This window comes from Xenopus tropicalis, chromosome 2 (genome assembly GCF_000004195.4).
Source record: "Xenopus tropicalis strain Nigerian chromosome 2, UCB_Xtro_10.0, whole genome shotgun sequence".
NCBI classification, from domain to species: domain Eukaryota; kingdom Metazoa; phylum Chordata; class Amphibia; order Anura; family Pipidae; genus Xenopus; species Xenopus tropicalis.
Window position 1 is genome coordinate 90,352,851 of NC_030678.2, and position 21,045 is coordinate 90,373,895.

Consider the following 21,045-nt stretch of genomic DNA (forward strand, 5'->3'; position numbering starts at 1 on the left):
AAATCCATCAATAAACTGGAAAATTGTACCTGCACATTCCAGTTACTTCCCTTTCTGCCCTTCTCTTGGTCCGAGTACCTCTGGTTGAGTTGTTGTAGAAGGGTTCTTACACAGAGGTGTTTTTCATGTGCTTACAAAAGCATAAAGAGCACAGAAAAATCCATTGCATTTATATGCTTTTTCTATGCAACTGAGTATTTTTGTGAATTCAACTCTATTCTGCTGGTTTTTGACTACACACAAGTGCAAGAAAATGCAGCATTTTTGTCTAAACCAATGCAATGAAACACAACTGCAATTCTGAAAGCTTGAGTACAAACTAGCAGAATATAATGGAATGAATGAGCCGATGCAGTTTTATATAAACATTGAAATAGCATTTGGAATTTATTTAATTCTCTTGCCAAGCTTTGCAGTTATTATTCCAAACAACTTTCAGATTCCTAAATAACCCCAGGATTGAAGATTTACACTTTGAGCAAGATAGATGCAGTTGTTGCCTTCACTACAACAATGACCAATCAAATCAATTTTGGACAGTTAAAAAAAAAATCAAAGCTCTTCATTATGAAACTAAAGCAAATTACATAAATCCACTCTGTATACTGTCAATTTTGTGATAATGCTTCATTTTTTTTAGTTTTACACATTTCTAACAGGCTTTTAAGGACTGGGAAACCCCTTTTTTACTTTATAGTGTGTCTACATGGAGCACCTTACCCCCACACAAACTGCATCATTTGTGTGCCCTAATTCACTTCCTATGTCCTGCACCACTGCCTTCTTCATAACTATATTAAGGACTGCATCATGCACTTGCTTCTTATTTTAAATGGACATGTGCGCATAGCCCCTTGCACCTGAACTCTCAAAGTAGTTTGTTTTTCAAATAAGCTTTATTTAAAAGCACACGTATTTACAAATATTAGCTGAAGTGAGCACAGAATCATTTATATTGTGCATGATTAATAAAAGAAGGTTTAAAGTGCACATGCACTCCTCACCAAGCACCAAGACTGAAGGGAGGGGGCAGCGGGACTGCACAAACAGGAGATATGCAGAAAGATCATGGGAATGAAGCAGCCTCAATGTTTACTTTTCAGTGACCAGAGTGGTAGGTGAGGCTTTTTAATTATTAGATTTTTGGTTGGGGGGGGGGGGGGGGGTTAACATGTCCCTTAGGGCAGTGACACACGGTAAGATTAGTCGCCGTGCAACAAATCTTTATTGTCGCGGGTGACTAATCTCCCCGCAATGCCATCCCACTGGCTAAAATGTGAATCGCCGGTGGGATGGCATACGTGGCACCTGAACTTTCCTCTCGCAGCGCTGCATATGCCATCCCACTGGCGATTTACATTCTAGCCGGTGGGATGGCACTGCGGGGAGATTAGTCGCCCGTGACTAATCTCCCAGTGTACCCCTGCCCTTAAGTATACACTGATCACTCAACATGTAGTAAATTGATAAATTAAATCAAATTAATTTGACTGTCACTAGGAAAGGTCCATAAAGCTTTCAAACAGGGCATTTCTCTGTTGCTGGTAACATTTTCATATACTTCTACTGCCGACTCCCATTCACTGGAGTGGAAACCATTTAACATCACTGGTTCAAGCCCTTAAATGGTTATTATAAACCTATACACATTAGCACGAGGACATTCATTTTATGGGATGATTGGGGTCCAAAAGTATATATACACTCGAGATTCACAACAGTGCTTTAGTTCTGAACTTCCTCGTTTGGCTTTCTGCATTTCACACAGGCAGGGATGTCCGTGATCCCTTGCCTGAGAGGAGAACACCTGTCAAATAGTGCAAAATGGAAAGCATAGAAAAACTACTCCAACACAAACCCTTTATTGCTTGGGTGAATACATAAGGCACAGTCTTGGGTGCTAAAGGGTAAATGAATCCAGCACCAAACTCAATCATTATTACATATATGATGAACATAGCAGTCACTTAAATCTCTTACTTGTAGTTGTTCAGATATATAGGGGTTTTCCATTACCAAAGAACAGTTAGATGCACATCCTTTAAAAGCTAAAGAGACTGTAACAATAAGATGCCATCCTTAACCTGAGCAAATTTAATATGTCCAGATTTCCATGTAATCTCCTTTTCTTAAAAGAGTGCCATACATGTATGTGCAAGTTCATAAAAAGGTTAAAATGACTGAAAAACAATTATTAGTTGTGTTGGGCTCAATGTACGGGGGACAGTAGCACCAGCAGAAAGGGTCCTTAGTCTACACCAGCAATTCCGAGTACTGAAATTGACACTATTCAAACATACATCTTTATGCGACTCTTGGGGCCATCGGGAGCAGTGTTTCTGGGAGGGCTGGGACTCAATGTGCTGAAATGAAGTAAAAATAAAAAAAATAAAAAATAAAAAAAAATTAAGGTTACCAAAATTAGCTAAAAAGATGACTAGAAAAATTATCAGAAAGCAAGATTAACAGAGTGTGCAGCAAAAGTGGGAAAAAAAGGCCAACAGAAAAAAAAAAAGTGAAAGAGAAAAAACTGAAGAAATGCAGATACATAGAAGCATACATGCAGTATACACAAGTCTTATGATATACCATTTCCCAAAATATTTGGCAATTATTTTATTAAAATATATTTACAGAGACAGATAAACCCAAAAGATAAATAGAAACACCACAGACTGGAAAATCTGCACCATTTAAATCCTTTTTAGCTGTTAGAATAAGCTACGTGGTGGCTGTACTTGTTTGTCAGAAGTTACCCTCTGCTCTTTGGACATATCCTTATTACAGACTAATGGCTTTATTTACAAACAACAGCACAAAGCACAACGATTTGTCTGAATTTTTGTGCCTAGTGCTTTAGTTTTTAAATGAGCCCTTGCAAGTACAGCAGTAGTGTAGAGGGCCCACTGTTCCCATAAAATTCCTCCCAAAAAGCCAGTACATTACTATCACACAAACAGAACAAGGTCTTTACAGCGTGCTTTGGAGAATGCTGCCAGTATACTGGCAAACACAACATCTGGAGACTGAGCTGCATCAACTGCTGTGTGAATGCCGTGACGCTGATAATACTCCACCAATGGAGAGGTCATTGTGTGATATGCTTCTAGCCGAGACTTCAGTGTTGTTTCATTGTCATCAGAACGCCGCATTAGAGGCTCTCCAGTCACCTAAATAAGAAAGTATGACTGTAAAGGGCTGAAAATATTATCCCATAAAACACAAGGCTTTAGGCAGAGGGTCCCCGAACTTTTTTTTTTTTACCTCTAAGCCACATTTAAATTTAATAAAAGTTGGAGAGCAACACAAGCATGCAAGATATGGGCTGTGATTGGCTATTGCTAGCCCTTATGTGGACTGGCAACCTACAGCTCAAATTTGTCAGTACACATTTTTAATGCAACTATAGGTTTCCTTTAAGCCAGGAATTTAAAAATAAGTACCTGCTTTGAGGCCACTGGGAGCAACATCCAATGGAATGGTGAGCAACATTGGGGATCGCTGCTTTAGACTAGGCACCCACAAGTGACTAATCACTTACCTTGTACCCCGGGCTGGTGCCCCTGTTAGGAGAAAACAGCCCGGGGTACCTATAGCGAGCACTTCCTCCTTCCTGCTTTGCCGGGACCCCACGACCGGAGCATGCGCAGTAGAGTGAAAAGCCGACTTCTCTGTTAAAGTTCAGCTTTTTCACTCTACTGGGCATGTGCTCACGAAGCAGGTAGGAGGAAGCGCTGTAGCTACCCCAGGCTGGTGCTGTTCTCTCCCAACAGGGGTACAAGGTAGGCGATTTAATTCACTTGGGGGTGCCTAACATTTTGGCACCCCCAAGTGACTTTTGCCTTTCCTTGTCCTTTAAATATGCATGCCATAATTTATGAGCTTTTATTTTTTAGAAACGATTTTTGGACATACAGGGCACACTTACATCATCTTTCATTGCTTCCTTGGGAGGATTAAATTCCTCATGGTAGGAACGTCCACTTGATGCATGTATAAGCCTGTAGCAAGAATGATAACTTAATGAGGAAGGCAGGATAAGAAAAGAAAAATACTGGAGGTATGCAAAGTATGAAGAATACTGTGAAACAGATCACTACTCAAGTTACATGTCAAAAATTCAAAAGTAAAGAACAAAAAAAAAAAAAACGAACTAGTACAACTGACCTTATGCCTAAGAAGGGATAACATATGACAGGGAATTACTTCATTACCTGCCACATATCCTGCGCACAAGCAGAGAATCATCCACTTTGAATTCTATCACAGAATCCAACTTCTCTTGACGCTTTTCCAGAAGCTCATCCAGCTATGCAATGAAGCAAGAACAGGAAATAATGTAATACTGTGCTAATAACATGCTTAGAGCAGTATTACAATGCATGTTAGCCTAGCATTGAGAGTTTAAGCAGTTTAATGTAACCAACATCAACATCCACAAGCCTTGAAAGGTTTGAAAATATCTTTGATATTAAACGGCAGTTAGCAGGAGAATATTTATGGATAGTGTTTCGAACTCTGTTAAACTCATAGTAAGCATTTGCAACCTTATAACTTGTTAAAGGACAAGGAAAGGCAAAGTCACTTGGGGGTGCCAAAATGTTAGGCACCCCCAAGTGACTTAAACCGTCTACCTTGTACCCCAGGGCTGGTTCCCCTGTTAGGAGAAAACTGCACCAGCCCGGGGTACTTGTAGCGAACGCTTCCACCTTCCTTTTCCCCAAACGCCAGCGGTCGGCGCATGCGCAGTAGAGTGAAATGCCGACTTCTCTGTTAAAGTTCGGCTTTTCCCTCTACTGCGCATGCACACACATGAGAAAGAGGAAGTGCTGGCAGCTACCCCGGGCTGGTGCTGTTCTCTCTGAACAGGGGCACCAGCCCAGTGTACAAGGTAGGCGATTTAAGGCACTTGGGGGTGCCTAACATTTTGGCACCCCCAAGTGACTTTGCCTTTCCTTCTCCTTTAAGGCCTGCACTATTTTAGTCTAAATACCTTAAAGGTTATGATTATTACATCACTTGCATTTAGTCTATACTTAATAAGGAAGTGAGGGGTTGGCTGAATGTGTTAGTAACTTTAATAATGAATTAATGCTGGCAAGACTGCAGTGATATTTAACAATATCTACAGATAATTACCATTTCTGCTTGTTTCACAGTGCGGGGAAATCCATCCAAAAGAAATCCTTTCTTACAGGGGGGTGTGTCCAGATTCTTCTCAATTAGCTCCACCACCATCTCATCACTGACCTGATGAGAAAAATTCCAGTTTGTGTTATTGCATAGCATAGCACTTATCTAAAATGCTCAGATGGCTGGAGCATACTCACCAGTTTGCCTGCATCCATTGTGGCCTTTAAACGCATGCCCAGTTCTGACCCTGAAGCCACCATTGCCCTTAACATATCCCCTGTGGCGAGGTGACACACACAGTACTTCTCTGCAAGCTTTGGAGCCTGAAAGGAACAATTAATGTAAAGAGTCAGATTCATGATATACTATTCATTTTAATAGCTGGTAAAAATACAGTGAGGAACATAAGTATTTGAACACCCTGTGATTTTGCAAGTTCTCCCATCATGGAGGGGTCTGAAATTCACATTGTAGGTGCATTTTTTAAAAAGAAATTCAGGAAATCACATTGTATGATTTTTAAAGAATGTATTTGTATTGCACTGCTGCACATAAATATTTGAACACCTGAGAAAATCAGTGTTAATATTTGGTACAGAAGCCTTTGTGTGCAATTACAGAGGTCAAACGTTTCCTCTAGTTCTTGACCAGGTTTGCACTGCAGCAGGGATTTTGGGCCCACTCCTCCACGCAGATCTCCTTTAGATCTGTCAGGTTTTGGAGCTGTCGCTGAGCAACACAGAGTTTCAGCTCCCTCCAAAGATTTTCTATTGGATTTAGGTGTGGAGACCGGCTAGGCCACTCCAGGACCTTGATATGCCTCTTACGGAGAAACTCCTTGGTTATCCTGGCTGTGTGCTTGGGGTCATTGTCATGTTGGAAGACCCAGCCACGACCCATCTTCAATACTCTGACTGAGGGAAGGAGGTTGCTCAAAATCTCAATACATGGCCCCATTCATCCTCTCCTTAATACAGTGCAGTCCTCCTGTCCCCTTCGCAGAAAAGCACCCCCAAAGCATGATGTTACCACCCCCATGCCTCACAGTAGTGATGGTGTTCTTGGGATGCAACTCATCCTTATTTTTCCTCCAAACTTAGCAAGTGAAGTTTAGACTAAAAAGTTCTACTTTGGTCTCATCTAAAATCATCCCATGCCTCCTCTGGAGGATCCAGATGGTCATTGGCAAACTTCAGATGGGCCTGGACATGTGATGACTTCAGCAGGGGAACCTTCTGTGCAATGCATGATTTGAAACCATGTCGGCGTAGTGTTCTATCGACAGTGACCTTTGAAACTGTGGTCCCAGCTCTCTTCATGTCATTGACCAGCGTCTCCTTTGTAGTTCTGGGCTGATTCCTCACCTTTCTTATCATCAGTGATACCCCACAAGGGGAGATCTTGCATGGAGCCTTGCATTTAGCCTCTTCCATTTTCTAACAATTGCTCCAACAGTTATCTATTTTCACCAAGCTGCTTGGCATTTGCCCCGTAGCCCTTTCCAGCCTTGTGGAGGTCCACAATTTTGTGTCTTGATAGCTCTTTGTTCTTGCCCATGGTAGTAGTTGGAGTCTGACTGATTGTGGGGTGGACAGGTGTCTTTAAAGAGCTCAGACAGGTGCTACTAATTTAGATTAATGAGTGAAGTAGAGGTGGCAGAGTAACAGGTCTTTGAGAGCCAGAATTCTTGCGGATTGCCAGGTGTTATGTGCAGCAGTGCAATACAAATACAATGTGATTTCCTGAATTTTTTTTTTTTTTAAATACTGTCTTTCACAGTGGGAATGCACCTACAATGTGATTTCTAAGTGGGAGAACTTGCAAAATCACAGGGTGTTCAAATACTTATGTTCCTCACTGTAAGGGTAAAAGGGCACATAAAAGTGAATGATCTGTGTTGCAAAGCAGTAACATTAAGTCTTTTATGAAGCAGTTTCCAGAAATAAGGCCCAATATCCCAAAGAATAGCACAAGGGTAAAGTTCACTCCCATCTGCATAATACATTTATACAGTATAATTACCTATTAATCAGATTACTTTTACCACCATCCAAACTGATCACAGTTGGGTAAAATTAATCTGACTAATAGGTAATTATACTGTATAAATGTATTATGCAGATGGAGTGAACTTTACCCTTGTGCTATTAACATGTATCAGGTATGAAACCTGTCATACACAAAATTATATTGAGAAACATGACAGGACAGCAACAAATGCAACAGTAATTACCATAAGTGGCATTGTTAATGATCCCATGGGTATCACCCTTGCAACAGACTAATAACTTGCAATCTACTAGAAGTCACTATCAATACCTTATACTAATACAGACAATCAAGCTAAAATTAAGAGAAAAATATTTACTATGTGATCCCAATATCGGTTATTTGTTTAATACTTTGTTCTTATGTACAATATCCTTTTTGTTGAGCAGTTTCAAAAAAGCCAATTTTATGCAGACTTGTTTATTATATGTGATCCTGTAACAAGTAGGAGCAATCCAAGACTGTAAACCGCATATATCTGTACTTGAATATCCCTTTGTCTTATGTTAAAAATACAATAAAAATTATTTACATAAAAAAAAAAAAAAGTCACTATCAATGATTTATTTACACTATATAAACCTCATATTAATAAGCATTATTATATGCACACAGCTTTCCGTGATGCAGGGATGTAAACTTTACATAAAAAAAAACCAAAAAAACAGCTAACATGTACCTGACAAAAACTACTATATTTATTTTTATTATTTTCCTTAAGGCTGATGCCACACGTGGTGTAGGGCTGATATTTTTGGCAAGCAGAAAAACGCTCTGCGAAAATTCAGCCCTACACCTGCTACTTGTGCCTGTACCCGAATTAATGGAATACGCTCAGGTGCAGGCACATGTAGCCGATATACACATGAAAACGCGAGAGAATGCAAAGTGTCGAGTTTTCATGCGTATATTGGCTACATGTGCCTGCACCCGAGCGTATCTCATTCATTCGGGTGCAGGCACAAGTAGCAGGCGTAGGGCTGAATTTTCACCAAGCGTTTTTCCGCTTGCCGAAAATATCAGCCCTACGCCTCGTGTGGCATCAGCCTTATAAACCAGGTACATCTGTAGTGTTTTACAGAGATTTGATATCAATCACATCACTCTCTGCCCCAGTAGGGCTAACAATCACATTCCAAATCAGTCCTTGTATTTTACAGAACACCCAAATGGAACTTTGTAAGTCACTAACCACCAGCTCAATGCTGAAATAGTCACTAATGAACATTTTCCACTCATCTCTTTGGAACAACAATATGCTGGCAGCAATGCAAATACATCAGAAAAGGAGGAGGCACTGGCATACAACTATTTTAAAAAGATGTTGCTGAACAACAAACCCAGCATGCCTTGTGATATTAAGGCAGGATTGGGGTAAAATGTCTGTTCACAACCAATGCAACTGAATTTCCATGTTAAAGGGGAAGGAAAGGCTAAGTCACTTGGGGGTGCCAAAATGTTAGGCACCCCCAAGTGACTTAGATCGCTTACCTTGTACCCTGGGCTGGTGCCCCTGTTAGGAGAAAAAAGCACCAGCCCAGGGTACCTGTAGGAAGCGCTTCCTCCTTCCTGCAGCATCCCCTTAAAGGAGAAGGAAAGGCTAAGTCACTTGGGGGTGCCAAAATGTTAGGCACCCCCAAGTGACTTAGATCGCTGACCTTTTACCCCGGGCTGGTGCCCCTGTACGGAGAGAACAGCACCAGCCCGGGGTAAAAGGTCAGCGATCTAAGTCACTTGGGGGTGCCTAACATTTTGGCACCCCCAAGTGGCTTAGCCTTTCCTTCTCCTTTTAAGGGGATGCTGCAGCCTTACTATTAACTTTTTAACAACTGGAGTGGCAAGTATTTAAATATTTCAAAGAGGCTGTTCACTAATTACATTTTTCTAGGGGGTTTACATGTCCTTTAATCATATATTAGCAGTATAATTCTTAATGAATTGGATAAAAGTGATTGTAGGACTTGCCAGACCAGGGTTGACTTTTCAATAGTTGACCAGCTTGAAGTATATTGTAATATATGTACAAACAATCCCTGTTTTGCTTAAAGTGGAGGGCATATCTTGGTAGCTAAATACACAGAATGTCTTAATGTCCTATATATGTTGAAAATGGGTGAGTGCAGAGGACCTCTTGTTGCTTTCTATATGAATTTTGTGGTCACAGCACCCCCTACCTTAATAACATTTAGTGGTGAGCACAACTTTCCCTTTTCTGCTATGTATGACTGCCAAGCTGCTGATGCAGAATTGCCACATAGCCCATAGCTGAACAGCAAAGTGTGTACTTACTTGACTCAGCATGGAGACAGTGTTGTGTCATTTATCAACACTGGGGAAATTTGTCCGTGACAGTAACCCATGACAACCAAACCGTTGTTGCATTCATTGTTCTACAAGTAGCTGGCTTTAAAAAGCCAATTGCTGATTGGTTGCTATTGGTTTATGTTTTTATTTGTGGTTCACAAATATATAATACATATTTCCGATTTTACATTTTTCTTAATTGTTCATTGGTTTTTGTGGTCCCACCAATTTATAATGCATATCCATGAATTTACATTTTATGCCATTTTTTTTATTCTGGGCCCCGGAAAAATGTAAAATGGGAGTTCTGCTGTATATGAATCTCTTCATGTTCAGTAAAATTTCCAAACACTGCATGTCTTGGTGCTTTTTGTCTTTAGAAGAAGCAAAATTAAGCTGGACAATTTATGCAAGTGCATGCCTATTACTTGCTTACGTTTTAGGTAAGAAGATTTGGATTGCTAGATATTCCACAAAGTTTTGATCACAGAAAAAAAATGCAGTCTCAGTAAATCCAGAATCATCTAATAAAGTAGTACAGGTATAGGATCTGTTATCCAGAATGCTTGGGACTTGGGGTTTTCCATAATTTGGATCACCAGACCTAATGTCTAATAAAAATCAATTAAACATTAAATAAACCCAATAGGATTGTTTTGCCTCCAATATGGATTCATGCAGCTTAGTAGGATCAAGTACAAGGTACTGTTTTATCATTACAGAGAAAAAGCAAACCACTTTTAAAAAAATTTGAATTTGAAAATGTAAATTTGTTGAAATTTAATAAAATTAATTTTAAATCATTCAATGCTTTGTGGATAATTGGTTACCAGATAATAGATCCTATACCTGTAGAGTCTGAAAGAGTCATTTGCTAATGAAATGGGGACATGATCTTGTGAAAAGTGAAACTGCAAATACACACTACAGGTATGGGATCCCAGAAACCCGTTATCCAGCAAGTTCCATATAACAGGAAGCCCATCTCCCATAGACTCCATTATAAGCAAATAATTCTAATTTCTAAAAAATGATTTCCTTTTTCTCTGTTATAAGTACAGTACCTTGTACTTGATCCCAACTAAGACATAATTAATCCTTATTGGGGGCAAAACAATCCTATTTGGTTTATTTATAGAGATCCAAATTACGGAAAGATCCCTTATTTGGAAAACCCCAGGTCCCGAGCATTCTGGATAACAAGTCCCATACCTGTTTAACTATAAAATGTACTAACTGGAGATTTTGTCTTTGTTAAAGGAGAAGGAAAGTCTAAAAACAACATGAGCTCAATAACTTAGCCTTAACACAGTCCTTAACATATTTCCTGAACTCACCGTGCTGTTGCTTAATCTGGCTCTGACATGGAAAAGTCTTGTCAGTAAATGCAGTACCTGCTCTAAGCCTGTGCAGCTTCCTGTCTCACTGAACACAGATTGTCCAGGACACAGACATGCTCAGTGCACAGCAGAGAGCTCCGTTTTTTTTTTTTTCCTCACAAGCAGGGGGGAGGGCGGGCTGCTGCTGCCAGGGAGATTGTTTATGGAGGGGGAATTTGTGGAGCTGCAGAAACTTTCTAACAGGAGCAGGGAGCCGGCTTGTACTTTTCAGCCCATTCAGACATGCTGGATAAGATGGCGGCGCCGTTCACTGAAACAAGCATGTAAGTTCTAGCATGTGTATCTTTGTAAATCTTTCATTAGGCAAGCCAGGAATATAGCGATTTTACACAGCAATAGTAGTACTTTTTAATAGTGTGCTTAATAGATTTTGCCTTTCCTTCTCCTTTAAAGGAGAACTAAGAACTAACTAACACTAAAAGAAGTATCCAGTATGGTCACCACCTGTGACAACTTTAAAAGGACTGGATTATAACTACTATAGACATGTTGAACCTTTAGGTTGGTTCAATAAGTTCATCATATAAAATATGGCATGTCTATCTGTATTCATTTTTAGGATTTAGTTCTTCTTTAACAAAGGGACTGAGTTTTACCTGCAAATTGCTCGCTGTTAAAGTTAAAGCACCCAATGGTGGCCCTTTTATTGGCTCCACTGTTATCACCTGACTGTAGCTGGAAATGGTGGGAGCTATAACATGGAGCTGGCCACTGCTCCTGTATAAGCTTCTCATTTCCCCTCAAAAATTCTGAAATAAGGCACAGTTGTATAAAAACAGAATGGCCTGCATTCTATAAAAACAGTATGACCTGCAAGAAATATAGAGAGAATATCAGCTTCAATACAAGGTTATTTTTATTCATGTTACAAAACCCATTGACCTTACCTTCTAAAGCCTGCGTTCCAACCCCCGACACCACCCTCTCTTCGAACTGTGTTAAAAGGTCATTAGTTTGAAATATAGATTTAGAAACCAGAACACTAAAGGTCATTTGAACATCTCTTGAACTCTGTACAAACAAATCTTTTCCAAACAGAATATGGTTCCTGCTTACTCACACCATTGGAAGTGGTGTCTTTAATATGGAATTCTGCTGACTTTATGACTGAACTTTTAAAGCAAGATATGCTGCAGTTTCTGCCGTGTTTTTGATATTACAAGTCTGAGCAATGTACCATTTGCTGGTATTCAGGGTAAAACAAGGATTCAATAAATTCACAGAACAATGTGCCAATTACTATCTAAACTAGTAAATGGCACTTGGCTCAATCTTTAATGTAACTGTACTTTATATTTATTTGTATTTTTTGTATGGATCCATTTTATTAACAGACTGTTCTGCTGTACAGCACTGCGTACATAAGTAGTGCTACATAAATATAAAAATATACAAACATATGTATTATCCTTTATTTATATACAGTTGACATATCCGGAGGGACTTTGCAAAGATTAGGTGCATCATTCAAATCTGTCCTTGCGCCCCCCAATGGAGTTTACAATCTAAAGGCCCCCCTACACGGGCCGATAGAAGCTGCCAATATCGGTCCCTTGGACCGATTTGGCAGCTAATCGGCCTGTGTATGGGCAGAAACAAGGGGCCTGGCCAACCGATATCTGGCCTGAAATTGGCCAGATATCGATCGGCCAGGTTAGACAATCCAGTCGGATCGGGGACCGCATCAGCTCGTTGATGCGGTCCCCGAACCGACTGCCCCATGGCCGCAAATGTAATCCGATCGTTTGGCCCCAGGGCCAAACAATCGGATTATTTTTTTTTTTAAAGCCACTTGCTACCCGATATCGCCCACCCGTAGGTGGGGATATCGGGTGAAGATCTTATAATGTATGGGGACCTTAAGGCCCCAAAACACATGCAAAGGTCAATTTTATCAGGAGTCAAACATTTCTGTATGAATCCCATTAACCTAGGTGCTGTACTAGCTTCCATTATAACAGAATAGCATAATTATGTATAGCACAATTTTACAAAGCATGCTGTTTTCCTAAAGCACAACTGTTCACCTTGAGGTTCATAAGGTGGATGTGTCCCTTCAAGAGACATTTATGCCCCCCAGCTAAAACATGTAGGAATATTTGGATATGTACATATGCAAGTTAAATTACAGTTTACTGCCTTGCTGCAATTCCACCAGTATATAAAGCTCTAACAATATAAGTCTATGTATAAATGGTGACTTTCATTCTCATGGATCACAGAAATGTTTAGAAAGGCTATTTGGGGGTCAACGCCAATGCTTCTTCTGCTATTCACAGCAGAGTCCATTCCAATTAGTGCTCATAACATGGCAGCAGGTTTGCACTGTACTTCCCTTTCAAGTAGTTAGAACATGAGTGTTTTCATACTCCAAATCTAAGCAACACATTTCTTTTAGAGAGACAGGTCATTTTCCAATTGGTTATTTTTATTTTATATAGTTTTGGATTATTGTGTTTCTTCTGCCTCTTTGCACAGTCACTGTCCTGGGCAAACTAAAACTTTTGCTGTGAAGCTACAACTTTATTCGTATTGATACTTTTTAGAACATCTTTGCAATCAAGCCCTCGCCTACTCTTTTTGTTCATTCTCACGGAAACCAATGCTTGGTTGCTTGCATAAATTAAACCCTAGCAACCAGATAGCTGCTTCAAACCTATTTATGAAAGTCACTATAACTTAATATGCAGTATAAATAAATGCACACGACAGCACCAGAACCTGAACCCCACCTTTCCTTCTGGGGCCAGCAACTAGTATAAGGTTTTGTGTAATATTGTACCATGTGGTCCTTTTAAAAAGTGGTATTACCTTTACAGTAGTCATAGCTTACTTTCAACATTCGTAGATACATAGCAACATGACTTCACCTTGTCATACTATTACACTGGTAACATGAAACCTGCTCTCTTGGCGCCACAGAGAACACGCCCACACAGCTCTCAGACCGTACCATTACGATACGCTGCAGGGAGACCATGCCGCACTGCTTTTAGCAGAACAAGCGACGCACTTCATAGATATGCCATTAAGTTGGTTACTCATTTGTTGACTCGGGAAAATGAAAGGGCAACCACCAAACGTAAAGTATTATAATAAAACAAACGCTGCAACCGGTTTACCTGGGTCCCCTTCCCGGCCCCCGGTGGCCCTAGCAAGATGGCACGAATCCCTTCCATCACCGATCCCCGCTCTGCGGGCGCAGCTTCCCTAGGAGCCATAACTAGTTACAGAACCCTCAGCACCACAGCAGGTCACGTTAACACCAAGCTCCGCCCAGTCAGGCTCTGACCTGCTAGTGCGAAAGGCGGGTTGTACTTTTTCTATTGGACAAGGGGTGAGTTTATCAAGCGCCCTATTTAGCCAGGAAACTGCTGATTGGATTATATTCAGGGACGGGGTAGTACCTAGAAGGCAGGAAGCGGAAGGACAAATCGTCCCTGGTCAGATAAAGTAGTGAATGTGCAGTCTTTCTAACCTCCACATGTTCACCTAGACACGTTACACTTGGTGGGCGGAGCTGGTTTTCCCCAATTTGGAGGTCACAAGTTTACCTGTTTGATTAAGTAGAGCAATAGGCGACATGTATGAAGGTTGTGCCCGCATCCTAAACAGAGAACTTTACTACTGGTGCTGTAACATGTTTAAAAAAAGTTTTCTAAGCCTACAATGATTGTCTGAGGATTCTGGGAAAATGAAGAGATACTATACTTGCTCACTAAATAGATATATTTTTTTTATATAATACGTAAACACTTTAAAAGGAAATATGTTGAATGGAATCACATTTAAGGGCCCATATATTTTGGGTGCATTACAAGAGCTGGAGATCTAAGTGGCGCAAAATCTCTTCTCACTTCATCAAACATTAGGCATTTGCACCATAATCATAGTATAATACAAGGAAGTGCAGCACTTAAAGTGATACTGACACGAAAAAACTACTTTTTAAAATATGAATCTACATAAAAAGTTACCTATAGGTCGTGTTGATCATTTTTCACTGATAGGGCTGCTTTTGTAAGTAATTGTTCTTGAAGTTCCTAAACCTGACTGTTTTGCCAACCTGACTGTCCCTTCTCAGCCTGTCAGTTATAGCTTCTAATGCTAACGGCCCCCTGCTGCACAAATATGGCCGCCCCCTCATAGAGGAACATGGGGGATCAGATAGGTAATGTAAAAGCCTCAGGAAATACGTTTATGGCAAAATTATAAAGCTCATGCAAAGACAATGTTATGAAAGATGTAAAAAAGGTTTAATTTCTGGTGTCAGTATCACTTTAAGTGAGCAATAGTGGAGCCCTGTACTTGTCACTATAATTTGTTTATATAGCATCAGCAAGTTACACAGCACTTTACATTTTATAATTAAAGGTGGCACGTAGCAATTCCTAACTTTCGTTTGACTATTGGTCGCAGGAAAGATCGTTCCCACCCTCCACTGACATTCAGGGCTGAATCGTCAGATATGGAGGTAGAAACAATAGAAATTCTACCTCCACCTGGCGATTCAACCCTGAAGTAGATTTTGCTAAGGCGCCTTTAATGGCGCACGATAAGAATCTTTTAACTTGGCCGATCGTCGAGTTGACTGACATCCTTCTGCGATATCGGTCGCCTCTTCGACCTGCCATGCATGCTCCAAATATCACACTAAACAAGGTTTTGTATGATAATATTGGTGCGTGTATGGCCGCTTTACAGGAGTCTTGAAATAATTTAACAAACAAGTGTTACAGAGTAAAAACTAGGATCAGAGGGCCCCACTCGCAAGAGCTTACTTACCGCCTACATTAGGTACAGGGCTTTAGGTGTGCCTGCTGTTGGCAGTACTACTTGTGTTTCATGAATGACACAGAAGTGTGGGGTATGCATGTGGACGCCCATGGACCACCAAAATGTACTCCTCTAACTGGTAGGTGCACTTTGCCAACAACATCATTAGGCTGAGCAAAGGGGACACAAAGGACATTGTGTGCAACAAGCAAAAACAATTCGCTCTAACTTGTGATTTTCCCCCTAAGCGAGACCTTTTGTATTCATCTTGTTTAGAATTTTAATTTCAGTGAAGTGTAGTTTTAGTTAATCAAGTCATCCAGTGTTCACAAAATTCTTTGGAGTTATTGCTTTTTGCATTAAGGGCAAGGGCACGCTAAGCAAATTCAGCACTTTCCTCAACTGGTGTTTTTATTGACACGGAGGGAAGTTGATTCACCTTTTATGCACACACCCATGCAACTCTATTGACAGACCCATGTCGGCCTGTGTGGCACTACACAGAATGAATATTGGTGTAAAAATGCATACAAAAGGAGGGAGGTTGAGCTAAGCTGAATAAATGTGCTCTAAGAAAATAATAAAACCTTAGGCAAGAGTCGAAAAGAGCACATGGGGAGAGTACAGTGAAGCTATAGCATCAAGTGGTAGAAAAGATTGCTCAAGTAAAAAGTGGTAAAGTAGGTGAAAAATACAGGTGACTTAAGTTATGAAGCAGAGAAGAATTAAATATGGAACTGAGTAAGTGGCTGATAAGGTGAATGTCCAGAAGGCCCCTGAATGAAGCAGATGAGGCTCCCTCATCCAACAATAAGCAAAGTATAATTTCCATGACCATTTCATCTGTCCCATAGATTTTTCTTTCAAGTTTTTTAGCCTCCTAGGCACACCTACTTGCATCCCTTGAAATTTATCTGTGGACAACCATGTCTACGGATTGCCTGTGGATTTTCCAGCAAAAAGTGCAAGCTTTCAAGATTATTACCTCTTCATTACATTTGGAAACGCATTCTGACAAATTTTAAATGAGTAAATGTACGCAGGATTACCACAGTGTGTAACAATGTAGAGACTCTAAATCAAAATAGTAGATGCATATTTTCATGACTGACAGTTTGGCTGCTTTAAAACAAGCATACCATGTATATTTTATGTGTCATTAGAGCTGCTAACAGTAAGTTTGCACCAAAGAAACTCAAAAATTATTTTAAAAATGTTTTATGAACTTTGTGAAAATCACCTTAATGATTGCTTTTTACAGCATCTTATCTCATGCATATGTTTAAAGGAGAAGGAAAGGTAAAAACTAGTAAAGTAAGCTTTATCAGAAAGGTCTATGTAAATACAGCCATAAACATTTACAGAAAATAGTCCTCTATCAAAAGAAATGCAGGATTTCTTTTTCTTCTTTTGTGTTTACATGTTCTTCTGTGTCAGACTTCCTGCTCTCAGAAAAATTCTTCAGGGCACGGTAGGAGTCTGCTTAGTTTGTTTCTCTCTCCCTTTTCCTACTCGCCCTCCCATCTCATCTCTCTCTCCAAGCTAAAATGGCAGCTGCTATCTTAAACAAATAGAAGAAGCTTCTAGGTCTGTTTACTCAGGTATGGTAAAGCTTTCTACAGAATAAATATAGCGTTCTAGCTTACACTATTGTGACTAATCTATTGGCAATAAAATGTCAAAATGCAGTTTCTTCTCCTTCAGGATTATAAATATAAATGGGGTCTTCTAAACAGTATTTTTTGCTCAAAAGGCATGAGATCACAAAAATATATTTCATATATAGACCCTAAAATGAAAATATTGTACACAAAATGTTTACAGGCCAGTATTTGTATATATAAAAAAGGGGAAATTATTGCCAGAGTAGAATTTCAACCTGTGTAGGTTTCTTCAATTAAATATTACAAACAAATGTGTACAACAAATTTGGCCAAAATATGTAAATTCACATGTCATATATAAAAGCGAACTATCTACTGAATGGTAGTGTGTTGGGGGCATCCTTAATGGAGAAGGATCTAGGGGTTTTTGTAGATCACAAGTTGTCTAATTCCAGGCAGTGTCATTCTGTGGCTACTAAAGCAAATAAAGTGCTGTCTTGTATAAAAAAGGGCATTGACTCAAGGGATGAGAACATATTTTTGCCCCTTTATAGGTCCCTGGTAAGGCCTCACCTTGAGTATGCAGTGCAGTTTTGGGCTCCAGTCCTTAAGAAGGATATTAATGAGCTGGAGAGAGTGCAGAGACGTGCAACTAAACTGGTAAAGGGGATGGAAGATTTAAACTATGAGGTTAGACTGTCGAGGTTGAGGTTGTTTTCTCTGGAAAAGAGGCGCTTGCGAGGGGACATGATTACTCTGTACAAGTACATTAGAGGGGATTATAGGCAGTTGGGGGATGTTCTTTTTTCCCATAAAAACAATCAACGCACCAGAGGTCACCCCTATAGATTAGAGGAACAGAGTTTCCATTTGAAGCAGCGTAGGTGGGTTTTCACGGTGAGGGCAGTGAGGTTGTGGAATGCCCTTCCTAGAGATGTGGTAATGGCAGACTCTGTTAATGCCTTTAAGAGGGGCCTGGATGAGTTCTTGATCAATCAGAATATCCAAGGCTATTGTGATACTAATATCTACAGTTAGTATTAGTGGTTGTATTTATAGTTTATGTATGTGAGTGTATAGATTGGTTAGTATAGGTTGTGTGCTGGGTTTACTCGGATGGGTTGAACTTGATGGACAATGGTCTTTTTTCAACCCTATGTAACTATATCAAGGTACTTCATTTTACACAAGTCATATACTGCCTACCAGGGTACTAAATGTTAAGATGTATTTTAATCATTTAAACCCCCAGCAACAAAATGTATTATACGTGAGTAGTGTAAACGTCTTCACTTACCCTTTAGGGCTCTGGCACACGGGGAGATTAGTCGCCCGCGACAAATCTCCTGTGTCTTGGGCGACTAATCTCCCCAAAATGCCATCCCACCTGCGAAAATGTAAATCGCCAGTGGGATGGCACACGCGGTGGCGCAATTTCACTGAAATCGCGCAAGTTTCCTCTCAAGGCAACTTGCACGATTTCACTGAAATCGCGCCGCCACGTATGCCATCCCACCGGCGATTTACATTTTCGCCGGTGGGATGGCAATCCAGTGAGATTAGTCGCCCGCGAACAGGGAGTTTTGTTGCAGCTAATCTCCCCGTGTGCCAGATCCCTTACTCTAGTTGCATTTAGTTGTCATTATTATGTTAGCTTATTCTTCCGCTTCTTCTTCTTAGCGCCCCCCATTTTCTAAACGCTACTCCTCCTACAGTTTTAGGGGTACAACACCCAATCTCCCCACACATCTTCGCCCTATAGCGGAGCAGATTGCTTGTGCTTTTCTAAGTGATCCGGCCCCCCGTCTTTTTGTGGCGCCGCTCCGAACCCCCCAATTTTTCCATTGACTTTGACAGGGAAGTTTTTCAAACTGCTGCCCCACTTACAGCTTTGAAGCTACACCCCCCAAACTTGAATAACATAATCATGGGGTCACCCCGAATGAAGCAGCAACATTTGTTGGATGACCCCAAAGTGGGAGGGGCCAACAACAGCCAAATCAAATTTTAATCATTGACTTTAATGGGGAAATTGAAACTGCTGCCAATCTTACAGCTTTGAGGCTACGCTCCCCAAACTTGAATCACACAGTCATGGGGTCAGCCTGAATGAAAATAGGATGATTGTTGGATGCCCAAAAGTGGGCGGAGATGTGAACAGCCAATCAGATTTTACCTATTGACAGAAATCCAACCTGCTGCCAGTCTCACAGAAATAACACCAGGGTCCCCAAACTTTGCAGAGTTAGGCACCAGGTAACTGTGGTTCAAGGAAAGAAAAAGTGGGCGGAGCCACCAACAGCCAATCAGAGTTTACCTATTGACTTTCAATGGGGAAATTCAACCTGCTGCCATTCTCACTGTATTAACACCAGGGTCCCCAAACTTTTCACAGTTGGTCACTAGGGGACTGCAATTTTAGTTTTGAAGTGGGCGGAGCCACCAACAACCAATCAGATTTCACCTTTTGATTTATATTGGTTTGTTGCCAGGCTTCCCAAACTTTGCATAGTCAGACACTGGGTGACTACGCATTTAAGGTTTTTTGTATTTTTGTAAGTGGGTGGAGCCACCAACAGCCAATCAGATTTTACCTATTGACTCTTAATGGGGAAATTCAACCTGCTGCCATTCTCACAGTATTAACACCAGGGGCCCCAAACTTTTCACAGTTGGTCACTAGAGGACTACAGTTTTAGTTTTGAAAAAGTGGGCGGGGCCACCAACAGCCAATCAGATTTCACCTATTGAATTTTATTGGTTTGATGCCAGAGTTTGCAAACTTTGAACAGTCAGTCACTGCGTGACTTTGTACTCAAGGTTAGAAAAAGTGGGCGGGGCCGCCAAAAGCCAATCACATTTCTTTCATTGTTTTCAGTGGGAAAATTTTAACTGCTGCCATTCTCACATGTTTAATGTCAGGGTCCCCAAGCTTTGCACAGTTTGTCACTAGGTGATTATGTTCCAAGTTTAGAAAAGTGGGTGGGGCCAACAACAACCAAGTAGATATCACCTATAGACTTCATATGTTTAAATTTAAACTGCGGCCATTCTTTTAATATTAATACTAAGGTCTCCAAACTTTGCAGAGCTAGTCACCTGGTAACTGCAGTTCAGAGTTAGAAAAAGTGGGTGGAGCCAACAACAGCCAATCAGATTTTACCTATTGATTTTCAATGGGAAATTCAACCTGCTGCCATTCTCACAGTATTAACACCAGGGTCACTAGGGAACTGCATTTTTAGGTTTTAAAAAGTGGGTGGAGCCACCAACAGCCAATCAGACTTCACCTATTGAATTTTTTTGGTTTATATTTAAAATGTTGCTTTGCTCACACTATTTATGTCAGGGTTCCCAAACAAGTGGGAGGAGCCACCAACAGCCAATCCATTTCCACCCATTAGATTTCCTTGGTTTATATTTAAACTGATGCCATTATTTAAATATTAATTCCAGGGTTGTTAAAGTTTCCAGAGTTAGTCACTGGGTATTTGTCATTCAAAGTTAGAAAAAAGTGGGCGGAGCCACCAACAGCCAATAATATTTCACCTATTTATTTTCAACGGTGAAGTGTAAAATGCTGTCAGCCTCACAATGAATGCCTGAGTCCCCAAAATTTGCAAAGTTGGTCACTGCGGGGCTGCAGTTCAAAAATAGGAAAAGTAGGTTGGGCCACTAACAGCCAATCAGATTTCATCCATTGAATTTATTGGTTTAAATTTTAAATGCTGTGATTCTCAAACTATTTACGCCAGGGTGCCCACTATTTGTCATTGGGT

General features: G+C 40.5%; 1 protein-coding gene across 2 annotated transcripts; it reads right to left on the reverse strand.

The window, feature by feature from the left end:
• Window positions 1–1,846: 1,846 nt before the first annotated feature.
• On the reverse strand, window positions 1,847–14,263 carry ak2 (adenylate kinase 2). 2 transcript variants are annotated; one of them, NM_001004791.1, is given in 7 exon segments: window positions 1,847–2,363; window positions 2,975–3,170; window positions 3,929–4,001; window positions 4,215–4,309; window positions 5,140–5,250; window positions 5,331–5,456; window positions 14,009–14,142. In NM_001004791.1, coding segments are annotated over 7 exon segments (708 nt in total). In that variant the 5' UTR covers window positions 14,108–14,142; the 3' UTR covers window positions 1,847–2,355.
• Between the last annotated feature and the right edge of the window lie 6,782 nt (window positions 14,264–21,045).

What these genes read in the sequence shown, in the direction of transcription:
- ak2 (XM_012956698.3), bottom strand. Translation starts at nt 14,107, where the DNA reads ATGGCTCCTAGGGAAGCTGCGCCCGCAGAGCGGGGATCGGTGATGGAA. An exon ending in GGGCCGGGAAGGGGACCCAG is followed by an intron (nt 5,457 to 14,008) that starts GTAAACCGGTTG and finishes TGTTCCTTTCAG; the next exon opens with GCTCCAAAGCTTGCAGAGAA. An exon ending in CTGTGAAACAAGCAGAAATG is followed by an intron (nt 4,310 to 5,139) that starts GTAATTATCTGT and finishes TTCATTGCATAG; the next exon opens with CTGGATGAGCTTCTGGAAAA.